The sequence below is a fragment of the Micromesistius poutassou genome (genome assembly GCF_964030765.1).
Source record: "Micromesistius poutassou genome assembly, chromosome: 8".
NCBI classification, from domain to species: Eukaryota; Metazoa; Chordata; class Actinopteri; order Gadiformes; family Gadidae; genus Micromesistius; species Micromesistius poutassou.
Window position 1 is genome coordinate 6,178,608 of NC_140278.1, and position 17,173 is coordinate 6,195,780.

A 17,173-nucleotide genomic window follows, 5' to 3' on the forward strand; every position below is an offset into this window, starting at 1 on the left:
TTTGCTACAAAATATGTGGAAAAAAATAATAACAAACCTTTCTGTTTAAGAGTATGGATTAGTGTCACCTTATATCAGTGCTTTTTATTGTCTGTTAACACTACTTGATTTGATTAATCAAAAAATTGATGTTGCACTAGTTACATTGTCTTCCACTGTGTTGCTACAGTTAATTGTACACTCTCACACACACACACACACATACTGAAAATGGTTAAACCTATGTTTCCGTAATACATGAAGTATTTCTCACAAAGTTTGATTCTCTCTGTGTAATGCCTGTTACTGCATCCGCACATTTTCATTGTCTCTTACTTTGCTTATCAAATAGCCTGTTGCACTATTGTTGCACTGTTGTTGCAGTTAATTTTCACTTGCTCATCCACTCCTTCCCCTCTTACACACACACACACACACACAAACACACACACACACACACACACACACACACACTAGCTATGATTCATGAATTACCTACTAAAACAATTGCCTCTCAATGCATTGAGTTTATTTGTGCAATGTTATATTGTCTGTTACATCAATGGTTTTTGCACTGATTGTTGTCACTGTCCTTCATTGTTATTTGCTGTGATGAATTACCAAATGTCCCAAATGTATTTGTATGTATGTGGCCTAAATTTTGGTATACAGATTTCATAAAAAAATATTTTAAAAATCTATCTACATATTGTTAAGTTATGCCTAATGCAATACAATTATCATTTAAAGGGGACATATTATACCATCAGGTGTGAGTGTGATTAGCCATTACAAGCCATTTTGAAAATGTGCCACTTCTGACATCACAGGTGGGTGTATCCACCTAGATGTGTGCTGGCTAGATGAGCAACGTTTGCTACAGTCCATTGGGTAAGCTGGTAGACGGATCTATCCAACACACATCTAGGTGGACACGCCCACCTGTGATGTCAGAAGCAGCACATTTTAAAAGCGGCTTGCAATGGCTAATCACACTCACACCTGGTGGCATAATATGTCCCCTTTAACACTATTGTGGTATTAGCACTGAATGTTTGAAGCATCAAAGAGTTCAAAAGCATCTAACAGAACTAATAGATAAGATATAAGATATATAAGATAAGATAGATATAAGATAGATATAAATACATTGTGTCATCTAAATAGATCATTGTTTCCACTTTATCGTAATGTCTATCCCTTCCCTTCCCCGCTGCTTTTAGCTCTTTGCATTCCTGATGACACTGTGCTATGCAGCAAGTAGCTGCCTCAGCTACAAGGCCTGGAGAGCCAGAGGAGAGGAGCAATAGCTGTCTGTCACCCTGGGAGACTCAATGAGGATTTGGAACCAATACCACCATCATCTCACTGACTATCAAAAGCCACTTGATGTTTTTTTTTTGTCACGACACATTTAAAAATTAAACAATATTTGTATTCAATGTAATTAATATGAAATAACAGATGGTCCTTCACATTAGTGATGGATTTCATGATTTGTTTGAATGAATCAGTTCACGTCGGTCAGTTCGCCAAGAAGAGGCGTTCGTTCGTTCGTTCGTTCGCATTTCCGGTAGTGGTGAATCATGATTCTCAGTCACTGAGTCAGTCAGATTCGGCTCCTCCCTCGTTCTTGTTCAAACAAATCGCGAATGCACGTTCTCAGCCGAGTCGGTCAGACACAGCTCCTCCCTCATTCTCAAACGAATCACGATTGTGCAATGGTGCAAACGGTCATCAATCAACACAACATTAACTGAGTTCCTTTTAACTGAGGAGCACTTCATGGTCTGAATCGGCATGTTGTTGCCCGGCTGGCTCTCGTGACTTCTCAGTCCTCACCGCTAAACACAGTCAGTGAACGAACTGCGACTCGCGAGTCAGCGACTAGTGGGTGGAACTGGGAGTCGAGTCTCGGCGAACGAACAACGACGAACGAGTCGAACGAAAGTGGTGAATCAGGTCGGTTCGTTCATTTTAAAGAGTCGTTCGTTTGAACTGATTCGTTCGTGAACGAGCCACCACTACTTCACATAAGACTGCACAATGAAGCTATCTTGGGCTTCTGGACTATCAGATTGAGTGTAGATATGTGTGCTTTCATGTGTTTATTGAAGTCTAAAATGTATTGCTTAGCTTGGACATGATTGTCATTTGGACAACTCTCCCCACACATTGAAATCCTTCAAATAAAGCCCCAAAAAAGCAATACACCAAGTGACAGATTATTATAAAATTGTAAAAAAAACAAAACATAATTGTTTAATAAAATGTATATAGATTAAAAGTGACAAATTTAGGCTTTTTATGCCTTACTTTTTTATGATGCCATTATTATTTTATTGATTCTCAACACATGACATTTAATATGACGTCAAAGAAAACAAAACACCAGACACACACACTAACCAAAAACCAAAGACAGCAAAAAGAGTAGTTTTAAGATCTAACGCTTCTGAGGATATTTAAATGAGCCAAAATTTAAAAAGAGTCACGGCAGACATGATTTAAAAGAATAAAGTGTTGAGGCAGATCTCACATGTATCCAGGATTGACCCCTGAAGGCAAAGGGTACCGTTTGGCCAGGGAGGGTTTTCATTTGGAGGTGTACAATATGTTCTTGGAGAAAATTTGCGGTGGACGGTGTATCCATTAGGATTTCTTGAAGACAACAAAATATTTGATCAATCTTTTTGACCACTTAAAAACTTTTTTTCCAAATCAAATAAATCAAGACTTTTGGTGTCTTTAATAGGCTTTGAGTTAAATGTAGAGACTAGTGTATAGATACAATCACTGGTAGTTAGGATTTAGTTTGCAATATAAGAATGAAGCCTCAACCATACCAACATTAGTGAAGTGAGCCAACCACACCCACCTCACATCTCATCCCTGATTTGATTCCAATCACACCACAGAAACAAAGATCTGATTATGCTTATTGTGCTCTATTGCTAAATAGGAAATCATGGGAGCTCAAAAGTCAAATGTACTTTCAAGCATTTGGGTAGGCAGTAGTATATCCATAACCTGTGTCCCCCCTGACTATCCCCCAATGGGCTCCCAGTGATCTAATCCCAGCGCTATCGTACCGCCCACTCAAAATCCGAAGCTCCGCCTCCGCATGCTCGGGGTACAAGTTAAAGGAGTACTGCAAAAACAGAAAAAAAAATACAAAAACAGGAAGCAATTTAGACATGAATAAAACATAAATAAGTCAATACAAAATAGATAAAAATGAACAGGGAAATAAATAAATGAAAGAGAACCTGTACTGGCTGGCCTGTGAAGAGAAAACGTCCTTTGCTGGTCCCAAAAATCAACTGATAGATGTAGTGGGATGAGTGGTATTTTCCAGACACCTGTAATATTAACACACATACATCAATTATCATCTTATTGTATAATAGTAAAACAGTAGAGCAAAGTGCAGTGATGAGGCCGATATGAAAAATGTACCAATGGTTGGCAGGACATTGATTGACAAGAACATAGAATAGACACATTTTAACCTGAGTAATGGTCTCTCCTTCAAATAGGTCCAGTCTCAGTGGAGTGTGGGAGATGCGACCAATAACATGGTTCCACCTGGTGCCGTACCGCAACTGGAAACTAGAAGTAAAACATGGGAAAACTGTGTAAAAGGTGTGTCAGCATAAAACAAGTACATCAATTAACACACACACACACACACACACACACACAAACACACACTTTACAAATCAATAACAAACAATAATCATTAACGTTTTAAATACAAAAATCATATTAATCACAATAAATAGGGGAGGGGGTTTCCTAAAATAATGTAAGTGGTCTCTAGTGTTGATGCAGCCAGACTGAGAGGTTCAGTATGTCTTACCCAGTAATGTAATTACCAGGGTGCTCCCAGACTCTCACCCCTGTGATGCTTCCTTCTCCTGAGGTCGAGAAGGGAGTTCCACCACCTGCTCCCATGGCTGGAGAGTAGGAGTAGTACTCATTGGCTGAAGATAATGAGAGAGGAACAATATATAGCTTAGCATAGCTTCAGTATAATATATAATATCAGGACTTACACCGACAGGTCAATGTAATTGTCATTTCAAAGAAACAGCGTAGCCATCGGAAAAAACAACAACAACTAATAAAACAACACAAATAATTATTTGGAAGTTCTTCCTTGTAAATGTATTTGAGAATCTGTCCCGGTGACTTATGACGCATGGCAAGAAGCCTATCCAGTCCAACCACTCATAGGTATGGACCAGGAAACTGGCTAATAGCCAGTATCAAAACGGCACTCATACAGTGAATTAGGAGAGTGTACAAGTATACGAGCAAAATGTTCTATAACAGAGTTAGTAATAACAATAAAACAAATAATAATTGCAGTTCCTACACCTTGAACTTCTGGAACCTGACCCATGAACAAATGGCTAAAGGAAGACTATCAGACTATCCAGTCAAAGTTAAAAGTTATGTAGTATTGAGTAGCGACTAGCTATCCTCCAGAGAAAGCTTTCAAAAAACATATAAACATGTTAGTAAAGTGTTGTGAAACAGCAGGATGGATCTATTACTTACATTTTGCCAGGCAGGCAACCCAAGCCGCAGCGAACAACAGGATGGAGAGCATCCTAGAATGAAGAACAGTGAGCTGTTAAACTAAAACTTTCTCATTAGTATCAACATCAGGGCAAATACAGTATGCAACTACACATTTTAAAAGATCACAACCATACCTGGTGAAGATCACAGCCGTACCTATGAGCTGCTTGGAAACCTTTGGTTAATGCCTAACCTGTGGGTCGAACTTATAGCTTACTTTCAAAAGAATGCTGGCATCATTTCAGCTTTCTTAATTACTGTCTGACAAAAGAATGCATCAGATTTTCCTCTATATGAATAGCAGTGTACATCTCAATCAGCACCTCCTCTCTCTTCCAGAGTTGGGCTGGGCGGTATTTGTGGCCATCCTCTACTGCAGGGGTTCCCAAACTTTTTAACCGGGCCGGGACCCAAATAAACAGACTCCTCATGAATTGCCATAACATCTACATTCATTTACTGATAAAGAACACAACAAACCAGGGATTTAAAATGTATAGGAAATGTTTTATTTCATTCAAATGTACATCACAGCAATGTGCTGAGGGTAATGCTGTGATTCTCCCCCCTTCATTATGAACTTGCACTATGAACCTGAACTATTAGTTGCCTGCAAAAAGTCTCCCTAACATAAGACTACTGAAATGGCACTGGGTGGAAGAGAAGCCCTTATGTTGTTCTTGCTGTTACAGATGGTATTGCATAGTAAAAAAAGCCTTTGCATATGTTTAGTCATGCATTGTTGAGAGGAACAACATCATTTCCTGGCTGGCCCGAGGAGGTGGAGTTCCCCAGGCCTTCCACATGTTTTACCGTAATGGCCACCCGCCAGGAATTTCCCAACATCAATCCTGGCAATGGAATGTAATGCAGCAAAACCTGCTGTGGCAGTGTTTTAAAATAAGCCTGCATCTCAATCGCAGCAGTTCATACGGAAGAGGATAAAGGGCTGATTATGGTCCCACGTTCATGCAACGCAAGGGGGTTACGGACCCCTTATGTCCTTGCGGACCCTCCTTGCATCTGCCGCAAGGGCCTGACGTGCGCCTCCCAAAAATTGTAACCTTCTGTTGAGGCGACACAGCAGCAAGGGCTGTGATTAGTCTGCTCAATAAAACCCGACGCAGAACCATAAAGGTTCACAACTGCGTTGAAGTGTCTGCATGGTCATTGCGTTGCGTGAACGTGGGACCATAATCAGCCCAAGGGCCATATGTGTATTTATTTGGAGTTCTGAGTTTAAAGCCAGAATTCTGAGATTGAAGTCAGAATGCTGACTTTAATCTCAGAATTCTGACTTTAATGTCAGAATTCTGATTTTCTTAGCTATTTAAATTCAACCCACAGATTAGGCGTTGACCAAAGGCTTCGAAGCAGCTCACAGGTACGGCATTGATCTTAGATAGAGATAGAGATAGATCATTGTTTCCACTTTACCATAATGTCTATCCCTTCCATTCCCCGCTGCTTTTAGCTCTTTGCATTCCTGATGACACTGTGCTATGCAGGAAGTAGCTGCCTCAGCTACAAGGCCTGGAGAGCCAGAGGAGAGGAGCAATAGCTGTCTGTCACCCTGGGAGACTCAATGAGGATTCGGAACCAACACCACCATCATCTCACTGACTATCAAAAGCCACTTGAAGTTTTTTTTAATATTATCATGTCATGACACATTTAGAAATTAAACAATATTTGTATTCAATGTAATTAATATGAAATAACAGATGGTCCTTCACATAAGACTGCACAATGAAGCTATCTTGGGCTTCTGGACTATCAGATTGAAGTGTAGATATGTGTGCTTTCATGTGTTTATTGTAGTCTAAAATGTATTGCTTAGCTTGGACATGGTTGTCATTTGGACAACTTTCCCCACACATTGAAATCCTTCAAATAAAGCCCCAAAAAAGCAATAGACCAACTGACAGATTATTATACAATTGTAAAAAAAAAACATAATTGTTCAATAAAATGTATATAGATTGAAAGTGAAAATTTTAGGCTTTTTATGCCTTTATGACTTTTTTGTGATGCAATTATTATTTTATTGATTTTCCACACATGACATTTAATATGACGTCAAAGAAAACAAAACACCAGACACACACACTAACCCAAAACCAAAGACAGCAAAAATCCCTGAGTAGTTTTAAGATCTAAAGCTTCTGAGGATATTTAAATGAGCCATGATTTTAAAAAGTGTCACGGCAGACATGATTTAAAAGAATAAAGTGTTGAGGCAGATCTCACATTTATCCAGGATTGACCCCTGAAGGAAGTGGATACCGTTTGGCCAGGGAGGGTTTTCATTTGGAGGTGTACAATATGTTCTAGGAGAATGATCGATGGATGATGCGATCGTTAGGATTTCTTGAAGACAACAAAATATTTGATAAAACTATTGGTTACTTAATAAGCCTTGAGTTCAATTTAGAGACTAGTGTATAGATACAATTAGCAGTAGTTAGGATTTAGTTTGCAATATAAGAATGGAGCCTCAACCACTACTACCAACATAAGTGAGGTGGTCTAACCACACCCACCTCACATCTCATCCCTGATTTGATTCCAATCACACCACAGAAACAACGATCTGATTATGCTTATTGTGCTCTATTGCTAAATAGGAAATCATGGGAGCTCAAAAGTCAAATGTACTTTCAAGCATTTGGTTAGGCAGTAGTATTTCCATAACCTGTGCCCTCCCTGACTATCCCCCAATGGGCTCCCAGTGATGTAATCCCAGCTGTATTGTACCGCCCGCTCAAAATCCGAAGCTCCGCCTCCGCATGCTCGGGGTAAAAGTTAAAGGAGTACTGCAAAAACAGAAAAAAATAATTACAAAAACAGGAAGTAATTTAGACATCAATAAAATATAAATAAGTCGATACAAAAAAGATAAAAATTAACAGGGAAATAAATAAATGAAAGAGAACCTGTACTGGCCGGCCTGTGAAGAGAAAACGTCCTTTGCTGGTCCCAAAAATCAACTGATAGATGTAGTGGGATGAGTGGTATTGTCCAGACACCTGTAATATTAACACACATACATCAATTATCATCTTATTGTATAATAGTAAAACAGTAGTGCAAAGTACAGTGATGAGGCCGATATGAAAAATGTACCAATGGTTGGCAGGACATTGATTGAGAAGAACATAGAATAGACACATTTTAACCTGAGTAATGGCCTCTCCTTCAAATAGGTCCAGTCTCAGTGGAGTGTGGTAGATGCGACCAATAACACGGTCCCACCTGGTGCCGTACCGCAACTGGAAACTAGAAGTAAAACATGGGAAAACTGTGTAAAAGGTGTGTCAGCATAAAACAAGTACATCAATTAACACACACACACACACACACACTTTACAAATCAATAACAAACAATAATCAATAACAAACAATAATCATTAACGTTTTAAATACAAAAATCATATTAATCACAATAAATAGGGGAGGGGGTTTCCTAAAATGAAGTAAGTGGTCTCTAGTGTTGATGCAGCCAGACTGAGATGTTCAGTATGTCTTACCCAGTAATGTAATTACCAGGGTGCTCCCAGACTCTCACTCCTGTGATGCTTCCTTCTCCTGAGGTCGAGAAGGGAGTTCCACTACCTGCTCCAAGGGCTGGAGAGTATGAGTAGTACTCATTGGCTGAATATAATCAGAGAGGAACAATATATAGCTTAGCATAGCTTCAGTATAATATATGATATCAGGACTTACACTGACAGGTCAAGGTAATTGTCATTTCAAAGAAACAGCGTAGCCATCGGAAAAAATAACAACAACTAATAAAACAACACAAATAATTATTAAGTTCTTCCTTGTAAATGTATTTGAGAATCTGTCCCGGTGACTTATGATGCATGGCAAGAAGCCTATCTAGTCCAACCACTCATAGGTATGGACCAGGAAACTGGCTAATAGCCAGTATCAGAACGGCACTCACACAGTGAAGTAGGAGAGTGTACATGTATATGAGCAAAATGTTCTATAACAGAGTTAGTAATAACAATAAAAAATAATAATAATTGCAGTTCCTACACCTGAACTTCTGGAACCTGACCCATGAACAAATGGCTAAAGGAAGACTATCAGACTATCCAGTCAAAGTTAAAAGTTATGTAGTACTGAGTACCAACTAGCTATCCTCCAGAGAAAGCTTTCAAAATAGAGATAAACATATTAGTAAAGTGTTCTGAAACAGCAGGATGGATCTATTACTTACATTTTGCCAGGCAGGCAACCCAAGCCGCAGCGAACAACAGGATGGAGAGCATCCTAGAATGAAGAACAGTGAGCTGTTAAACTAAAACTTTCTCATTAGTATCAACATCAGGGCAAATACAGTATGCAACTACATCTTTTAAAATATCACAACCATACCTGGTGAAGATCACAGCCGTACCTATGAGCTGCTTGGAAGCTTTTGGTTAACGCCTAACCTGTGGGTCGAACTTAAATACCTTACTTTCAAAACAATGCTGGCGTCATTTCAGCATTCCTGATGACTGTCTGACAAAAAAATTAATCAGATTTTCCTCTATATAAATAGCACTATACGTCTCAATCAGCACCTCCTCTCTCTTCCAGAGTTGGGCTGGGCGGTATTTGTGGCCATCCTCTACTGCAGGGGTTCCCAAACTTTTTAACCGGGCCGGGACCCAAATAAACACCTCATAAATTGCCATAACATCTACATTTATAAACTACTGATAAAGAACACAACAAACCAGGGATTTAAAATGTATAGGAAATGTTTTTATTTCATTCAAATGTACATCACAGCAATGTGCCGAGTGTAATGTTGCATTAATAATTAATGGCCCATTGCCAGGGGGTCCGTGAAGAGTTTGCTACAAAATATGTGAAAAAAACAAACAAAAAACTTTCTTTTTAAGAGTATGGATTAGTGTCACCTTATATCAGTGCTTTTTTTATTGTCTGTTAACACTACTTGATTTGATTAATCAAAAAGTTGATGTTGCACTGGTTACATTGTCTTCCACTGTGTTGCTACAGTTAATTATACACTCTCTCACACACACACACACACTGAAAATGGTTAAACCTATGTTTCCGTAATACATTAAGTATTTCTCAAAAAGTTTGATTCTCTCTGTGTATTGCCTGTTACTGCATCCACACATTTTCATTGTATTTTACTATGCTTATCAAATAGCCTGTTGCACTATTGATGAACTTTTGTTGCAGTTAATTTTTACTTGCTCACCCACCCCTTCCCCTCTTACACACACACACACACACACACACACACTAGCTATGATTCATAAATTACTAAAACACTTGGCTTTCAATGCATTGAGTTTATTTGTGCAATGTTATATTGTCTGTTACATCAATGGCACTGATTGTTGTCACTGTCCTTCATTGTTATTTGCTGTGATGAATTACCAAATGTCCCAAATCTATTTGTATGTATGTGGCCTCAATTTTGGTATACACATTCCATAAAAAAATATTTAAAAAATCTATCTACATATTGTTAAGTTATGCCTAAATGCATTAAAATGATTATTTAAAGGGGACATATTATACCACCAGGTGTGAGTGTGATTAGCCATTACGAGCCGGTTTGAAAATGTGGCTAATCACACTCACACCTGGTGGCATAATATGTCCCCTTTAATGCATCATGGGACATATATATGTATATATGTAAACAATGGATGCTTTAATGTTCTTTTTTTTTGTTAATGATCGGGCTATAATAAGACCACGTTGGCTATGTAATCACACAACAGGGGACATTTCATAGTGGATGTTGGAAACCGGGACATTTTAGCATCCCGACAGGCTTTTGTCAGAACTCGGGACACGCAACTCAAAATCGGGACTGTCCTGGCAAAACCGGGATATCTGGTCACCCTAGTGTAGTCTAATGTATTGCTTGGTTTGGACATGGTTGTTGTTATTTGGACAACTCTCTTCACACCTTGAAATCCTTCAAATAAAGCCACAAAAAAGCAATAGACCAACTGACAGATTATTATAAAATTGTAAAAAACAACAACATAATTTTTAAATAAAATGTATATAAATTAAAAGTGACAAATTGAGTTTTTTAAGCGTTACATTTTTGTGATGCCATTATTATTTTTATTGATGCTCAACACATGACAATTAATATGACGTCAAAGAAAACAAAACACCAGACACACAGTCTAACCCAAAACCAAAGACAGCAAAAATTGTTTTAAGATCTGAAGCTTCTGAGGACATTTAAATGAGCCATTATTTAAAAAGAGTCACCGCAGACATGATTAAAAAAAATCTAGTGTTGAGGCAGATCTCACATGTATCCAGGATTGACCCCTGAAGGCAAAGGGTACCGTTTGGCCAGGGATGATTTTGGAGGTGTACAATATGTTCTTGAAGAAAATTTGCAGTGGACGGTGTGTCCATTAAGATTTCTTGAAGACAACAAAATATTTGATGAACCTTTTTGGCCACTTAAAAACTTTTTTACAAATCAAATAAATCTAGACTCTTGGTATCTTTAATAAGCTTTGAGTTCAATTTAGAGACTAGTGTATAGATACAATTACTGGTAATTAGGATTTAGTTTGCAATATAAGAATGAAGCCTCAACCATTACTACCAACATTAGTGAAGTGATCCAACCACACCCACCTCACATCTCATCCTTGATTTGATTCCAATCACAAAACAGAAACAACGATCTGATTATGCTTATTGTGCTCTATTGCTAAATAAGAAATCATGGGAACTCAAAAGTCAAATGTACTTTCAAGCATTTGGTTAGGCAGTAGTATTTCCATAACCTGTGCCCTCCCTGACTATCCCCCAATGGGCTCCCAGTGATGTAATCCCAGCGCTATTGTACCGCCCGCTCAAAATCCGTTAAAGGAGTACTGCAAAAACAGAGAAAATTAAAACTGCGCGCAGTGATGAACGGGACCTCGTAACATGTGCGCTGCCACGAGGTCCCGTTCATCACTGCGCGCAGTTTTAATTTTAATTTTTCCCGAACTTATGTAATTTTAACTTTTTGCGAACTTCTGTAATCTGTAGAAGCAGATGAGATACATTCCCTAGGAGGAGTTTGTTGAAATACAAGGCGAAAAAGTGAAAAAATTCCATGAAAAATGGCCAACTTTGAAGGCACGCCACGGACACACCCTTCAACGTACAGTCACAAATAACACGGCGTTGGTTGAGCCCCATTTTTTGACTGTACTGACCAATTGTGAAGAAGATCTGATAAATTCCGCAGGAGGAGTTCGTTCAAATACAAGGCGAAAAAAACGAAAATAAGACGATGGAATTCAAAACGGCCAACTTTGACGGCATGCCACGGACACGCCCTTCAACCTACAGTCACAAATAACACGGCGTTGGTTCAGCTCCATTTTATGACTGTACTGACCAATTGTGAAGCAGATCTGATAAATTCCCTAGGAGGAGTTCGTTGAAATACAAGGCGAAAAAGTCAAATTTGCCGCCGAGAGTGAAAATGAAAAAAAGAAAATTTCCGACTTCCGGTAGGTTTTGGGGCATGGGTCCAAGCGGCTTTTCTGTAGGTATTGGCATGTTGTACGTGCATACCGAGTTTCATACATATTGGTGAAACGTGGCGCAGGGGCTGGTTTTTAAAGTTCCTGTAGGGGGTGCTACAAACATGACAAACACGAAATTTGGTATGTGAGCTAGAGGCACCAGTTTACACGTGTCCTGTGAATTTCATATTCATAACTATTACAGTCTCTGCAGAGTGATTTACCCTCCTCTGGCGGCCATGTTGTTTTTCCAATCGACGTAATTTGATTTGAGCAGTTATAACTTTGGTCCCCAAAGGCCACTGAGTTGGTCCCGCTCAAATCAAACATTGTGTCTATGAACTGTGGCTATTTTAGTAACAGGCCACGCCCATTTCGAAGCCACGCCCCATAATTTTTTTTTTTTACTCTATCTTGTTCAGAATTTGATTCTGAACAACTTTTGTATCTGGGTCAACATCATAGGAGTGAAAGTTGGTGTTGATATGAGCAATTAACTTTTGAGTAATTTTTAACCACACCCATTTTAGAACGCAAAGGCTCATGGGAGCTTTAAACTTTATTGTACAGACTAATCCTTATGGCAGATTGAAGATAATGGGCCATAGATGATATGTGCCAAAGGATTTTTGTCAAAGTCGAAAAACCTGGGATCCTTAGGCAATTTGCTGTTTTTAACAAAATTCAAAATGGCGGAAAATCTGGCAACCCGGAAATTTTCAGTTGGAGAGACTTTTTTGTTCATCATGAGGATTTGCATGTGTGTGCAAAGTTTCATGAGTGTAGGTGAAACTGGTGACGCGTGCTGCTCGTGCAAAGTTTGCACTTTTGAACAGTTGGTATAGCGCCACCTTGGGGCCAATGTGAAGTTGACGGCTAGAATATCTAAGTTACAGCAGTCCCCACAAATGTACCAAATAAAAATGACTTTTCGTATATGTTCAGGGGGGGAAAAATGCAGTCGAAGACGAAGGAAAAGAATAATAATTAAAAATGTGCTTTTTTAAAAGTGTGCTTCTTTAAAAGTGTGCTTCTTTAAAAATGTGCTTCTTTAAAAGTGTGCTTCTTTAAAAATGTGCTTCTTTAAAAGTGTGCTTCTTTAAAAATGTGCTTCTTTAAAACTACAATTCTTTAAAGCTGTGCTTCATTAAAACTGCACGCAGTGATGAACGGGACCTCGTACCGGCTTGCGGCCGCGTCACGTGCCGTCGTAACATGTGCACACTTGTCAGCGCACATGTTACAACGGCACGTGACGCGGCCGCAAGCCGGTGCGAGGTCCCGTTCATCACTGCCCGCCGTTTTAATTTTAATGTTTCGCGAACTTATGTAATTTTAATTTTTTGTGAAGATAAATTTCCTAGGAGGAGTTTGTTGAAATGTGAAAGGTGAAAAAGTGACAAAATTCCATTGAAAACGGGTAAATTTGACGGCACGCCACGGATACGCCCTTCAACGTACAGTCACAAATAACACAGCGTTGGTTGAGCACCATTTTTTGACTGTACTGACCAATTGTGAAGCAGATCCGATAAATTCCCTAGGAGGAGTTTGTTCAAATACAAGGTGAAAAAAGCGAAAATAAGCCACCAAATTCTAAACGGCCAGTCACAAATAACACAGCGTTGGTTGAGCACCATTTTTTGACTGTACTGACCAATTGTGAAGCAGATCCGATAAATTCCCTAGGAGGAGTTTGTTCAAATACAAGGTGAAAAAAGCGAAAATAAGCCACCAAATTCTAAACGGCCAGTCACAAATAACACAGCGTTGGTTGAGCACCATTTTTTGACTGTACTGACTAATTGTGAAGCAGATTCGATATATTCCCTAGGAGGAGTTTGTTGAAATACAAGGCGCAAAAGTGAACTTTGCCGCCCAAAGTGAAAAATACAAATGCAATTAGCCGACTTCCGGTGGGTTTTGGGGCATGGGCTTTTCTGTAGGTATTGCCACGTTATACATGCCTACCGATTTTCATACATATTGGTGAAACGTGGCGCAGGGGCTGCTTTTTAAAGTTCCTGTAGGGGCCGCTACAAACATGACAAATACGAATTTTGGTATGTGAGCTACAGGCACCAGTTTACACGTGTCCTGTGAATTTCATATTCATAACTATTATGGTCTTCGCAGAGTGATTTTGAGTCTCTGGCTGCGCACAGTGATGAACGGGACCTCGCACCGGCTTGCGGCCGCGTCACGTGCCGTTGTAACATGTGCGCTGACAAGTGTGCACATGTTACGACGGCACGTGACGCGGCCGCAAGCCGGTACGAGGTCCCGTTCATCACTGCGTGCAGTTTTAATGAAGCACAGCTTTAAAGAATTGTAGTTTTAAAGAAGCACACTTTTAAAGAAGCACACTTTTAAAGAAGCACATTTTTAAAGAAGCACACTTTTAAAGAAGCACATTTTTAAAGAAGCACACTTTTAAAGAAGCACACTTTTAAAAAAGCACATTTTTAAAAATTTTCGCGAATTGATGTAATTCCAGTTTTGCCTCAGTCCCTAACAAGATGTCGGAGTACGAGGTCCCGTTCATCACTGCGCGCAGTTTTAATGAAGCACAGCTTTAAAGAATTGCAGTTTTAAAGAAGCACACTTTTAAAGAAGCACACTTTTAAAGAAGCGCATTTTTAAAAATTTTCGCGAATTGATGTAATTCCAGTTTTGCCTCAGTCCCTAACAAGATGTCGGAGCACTGTGCAGCTGTGTATTGTGTGTATGTATTGTGTATCAGTGGCGTTACTAGGCTGTTTGAAAACAATTCAACTTTCCGACGGTCCTTGAACGTCCCCCGTTTACCGCACGACAACAGAGCAACAGGTGAGTCGACGATTCACCATGACGTCACACTATGTTCTTCGTTTTTTGACTATGTGTCTATGTTTACAGCCGGCTGGTTGGCTTCAGGTCAGTGGTAGCCACTCGCGTTCTGCCACCCGAAAGTGTCGGTACGGCTATTGTTTACTAATTCAACTTTCCGACGGTCTTTGAACGCCCCCCGTTCACCGCACGACAGCAACAAGCAACACGTGAGTCAGTACACTTCACTACAGCTGTCGGACTCAGTGTGACAACCGGACTTGCTTGTGTGTGTGTTTCACAAGTTATATTTATATTATATATAATATATAATATATATATATATATATATTGTGGCAACCCCGCGCTGTCTGGCGTGGACGAACAGCGCCAGCACCCCGAGCGGCTCCGTCCCCGCGGAGATAGGCTACGTGCCATGGAGGGCTCATCCAGCAAACCAGGGCAATCGGGGACATTGGGATCACCTGGGGGAGCAAGACGGCAGAGGGGTTTTAAGGACCGGGCACGTTGGAGACGAGGAGTAAGTCGAGTGGAAGACAGTCGGGGTAAGGCACCGATATCCACATAGCGCACTGACGCTGGAACTTTTCTCCCACAGCGCTGAGCGGGGGGAAGCCGGGAGCGAGAGCCACGCCACCCTCCCGGACGGACCCGATTCGGAGACGCTTTCCCTTGTTGTTTGGCCCGCTGGGGAATAACCTGTGTTGCTTTATGATTCTCCTTTTTTTGTGAGTTGCATGTGTGGCGGGGGCAATAAACAAAAGGATGATCTAGGGAGTTACACCAACAACGCCACCTTAGGACTTGCACCTAAAGAATTTACTCTTTTTCAAACTTTACTTTCTCAGAGCACAGGTCGGTACACAAATGAATACAGGCACGGTTTATAGAAAGTTTAACAAGTTTTATTTAGTCACAAATGGGAACACTAATTTATTTAAGTTACTTATCTACTGTAAAAACAATTATAGTTATTTTTATTTCCAAAGAGCACAATATTAATCTGTACCACAGACTCAGCTTAAGTTGAGACTGAGGAAATAACTAAGCTGAGGTCCTGCACGGCAAACAAAGAAAAGAAACCAAACAAAATATCAAACAAACTCAAATCAACACAAAAGAAAACAAAACCCATAATGCTACATGCATAACCTTTGCAGGTCCTCAAAGCTGTGCTACTTCCCACCCCCCCACTAAGGAGTCGCGGTCAGTCAGTCTTGAACTACTTTAAAACGAGCGTCTAACTGACGAGAGCAGAGCAACTAGGAGCAAGGCAACAAAAAGAAACAAAACGTGGAGATAAAGGCAAGAGGCAAGGCAGGGCAACAACAGCAACCTAACGCCAGGCAGGCTTGAAACAGAGACACAGCCAGATGTAAATAAATACATATAAGCTACATTAGCAGACACAATAATGTAAGGCTTGTGGCACTGTTTACCTGCATGGTGGGCTGTAGCCTGCACCCATAAATAATGAAGCCGTCAGAAGATAGCGGCGGCAGCGGTGGCTAACCGGAAGGGGACACACACACACACCATCACAGCATACACGCCAACCTACGGCAGAACATTGTCAGCACTACACCTTATCACATTTTCAGCGATTCTGAGGCTGCACTACATACCTGGAGAGCGAACACATGGCACTCACTTGGCAGAGGAGAGAGAGAGACTGAACAACCACGGGACTATATGAACAGGTCTGCATTAGCAGCCCATGACGCGGCTGCACTACAGGTGCCGGTAAGGGGCGTGACACACACCTGCTGCAATCGCCAGACCTGCTACAACATAACTAAAAGACACAGAAGGGAAATACAATATATACATTTATACAGCCAATAACCACCCGGTTACATTCCTCCCCCCCTTTGTTTTATCGGTGCCCCACCGATAGACTATACACAGACACAATATCAAAACCAAGGTCTAAAAATAGCTGCAGCTATACTACTAGAACCCAATACCTGAGAGGGAGTAGCCCTGTTTGCCTCACCCACTACCTGCCCTGGAAGGCGGTGGGGGTTCGAGTGTTGACCTGCTGTGGTCCGGGAAGACTTTCTGAGAGTAGCTGAGCCGCTACTGGATGCCCTCTCTGGCACAGGGGAAGGGACAGATGCCTCTCTCTCCACCTGAGGTGGAACTACATGCTCTCTGGGTTGGGAGCTTGGCTGCACTGCAGTGGGTGGATGCTGGACTGGCCCCCTCAGAACCACCCACAGTCCTTCTTC

At 40.5% G+C, this 17,173-nt stretch overlaps 2 protein-coding genes and 1 long non-coding RNA gene across 3 annotated transcripts; 1 reads left to right on the forward strand and 2 right to left on the reverse strand.

Annotated features, from left to right (window-relative positions):
• Positions 1-2,974: 2,974 nt before the first annotated feature.
• LOC311351730 (zymogen granule membrane protein 16-like) lies at positions 2,975-4,597 on the reverse strand (the record flags this gene model as incomplete). Its single annotated transcript, XM_084471884.1, has 5 exons — positions 2,975-3,130; positions 3,249-3,341; positions 3,492-3,591; positions 3,842-3,965; positions 4,546-4,597. The coding sequence occupies 5 exons, from the start codon at positions 4,595-4,597 to the stop codon at positions 2,975-2,977; spliced, it is 525 nt and encodes a 174-aa protein (XP_084328010.1).
• A 2,644-nt stretch (positions 4,598-7,241) lies between these two features.
• Positions 7,242-8,852, reverse strand: LOC311351731 (zymogen granule membrane protein 16-like; the record flags this gene model as incomplete). The annotated part of the gene is made up of 5 exons (XM_084471885.1): positions 7,242-7,385; positions 7,506-7,598; positions 7,749-7,848; positions 8,100-8,223; positions 8,801-8,852. 5 exons carry the CDS (start codon positions 8,850-8,852, stop codon positions 7,242-7,244), a joined length of 513 nt encoding a protein of 170 aa, XP_084328011.1.
• Positions 8,853-14,446: 5,594 nt separating this feature from the next.
• On the forward strand, positions 14,447-15,680 carry LOC311351387. Its single transcript, XR_014636733.1, has 3 exons — positions 14,447-15,151; positions 15,310-15,462; positions 15,541-15,680. It is a non-coding gene; the product is annotated as an uncharacterized lncRNA (long non-coding RNA).
• The last annotated feature ends 1,493 nt before the right edge of the window (positions 15,681-17,173 follow it).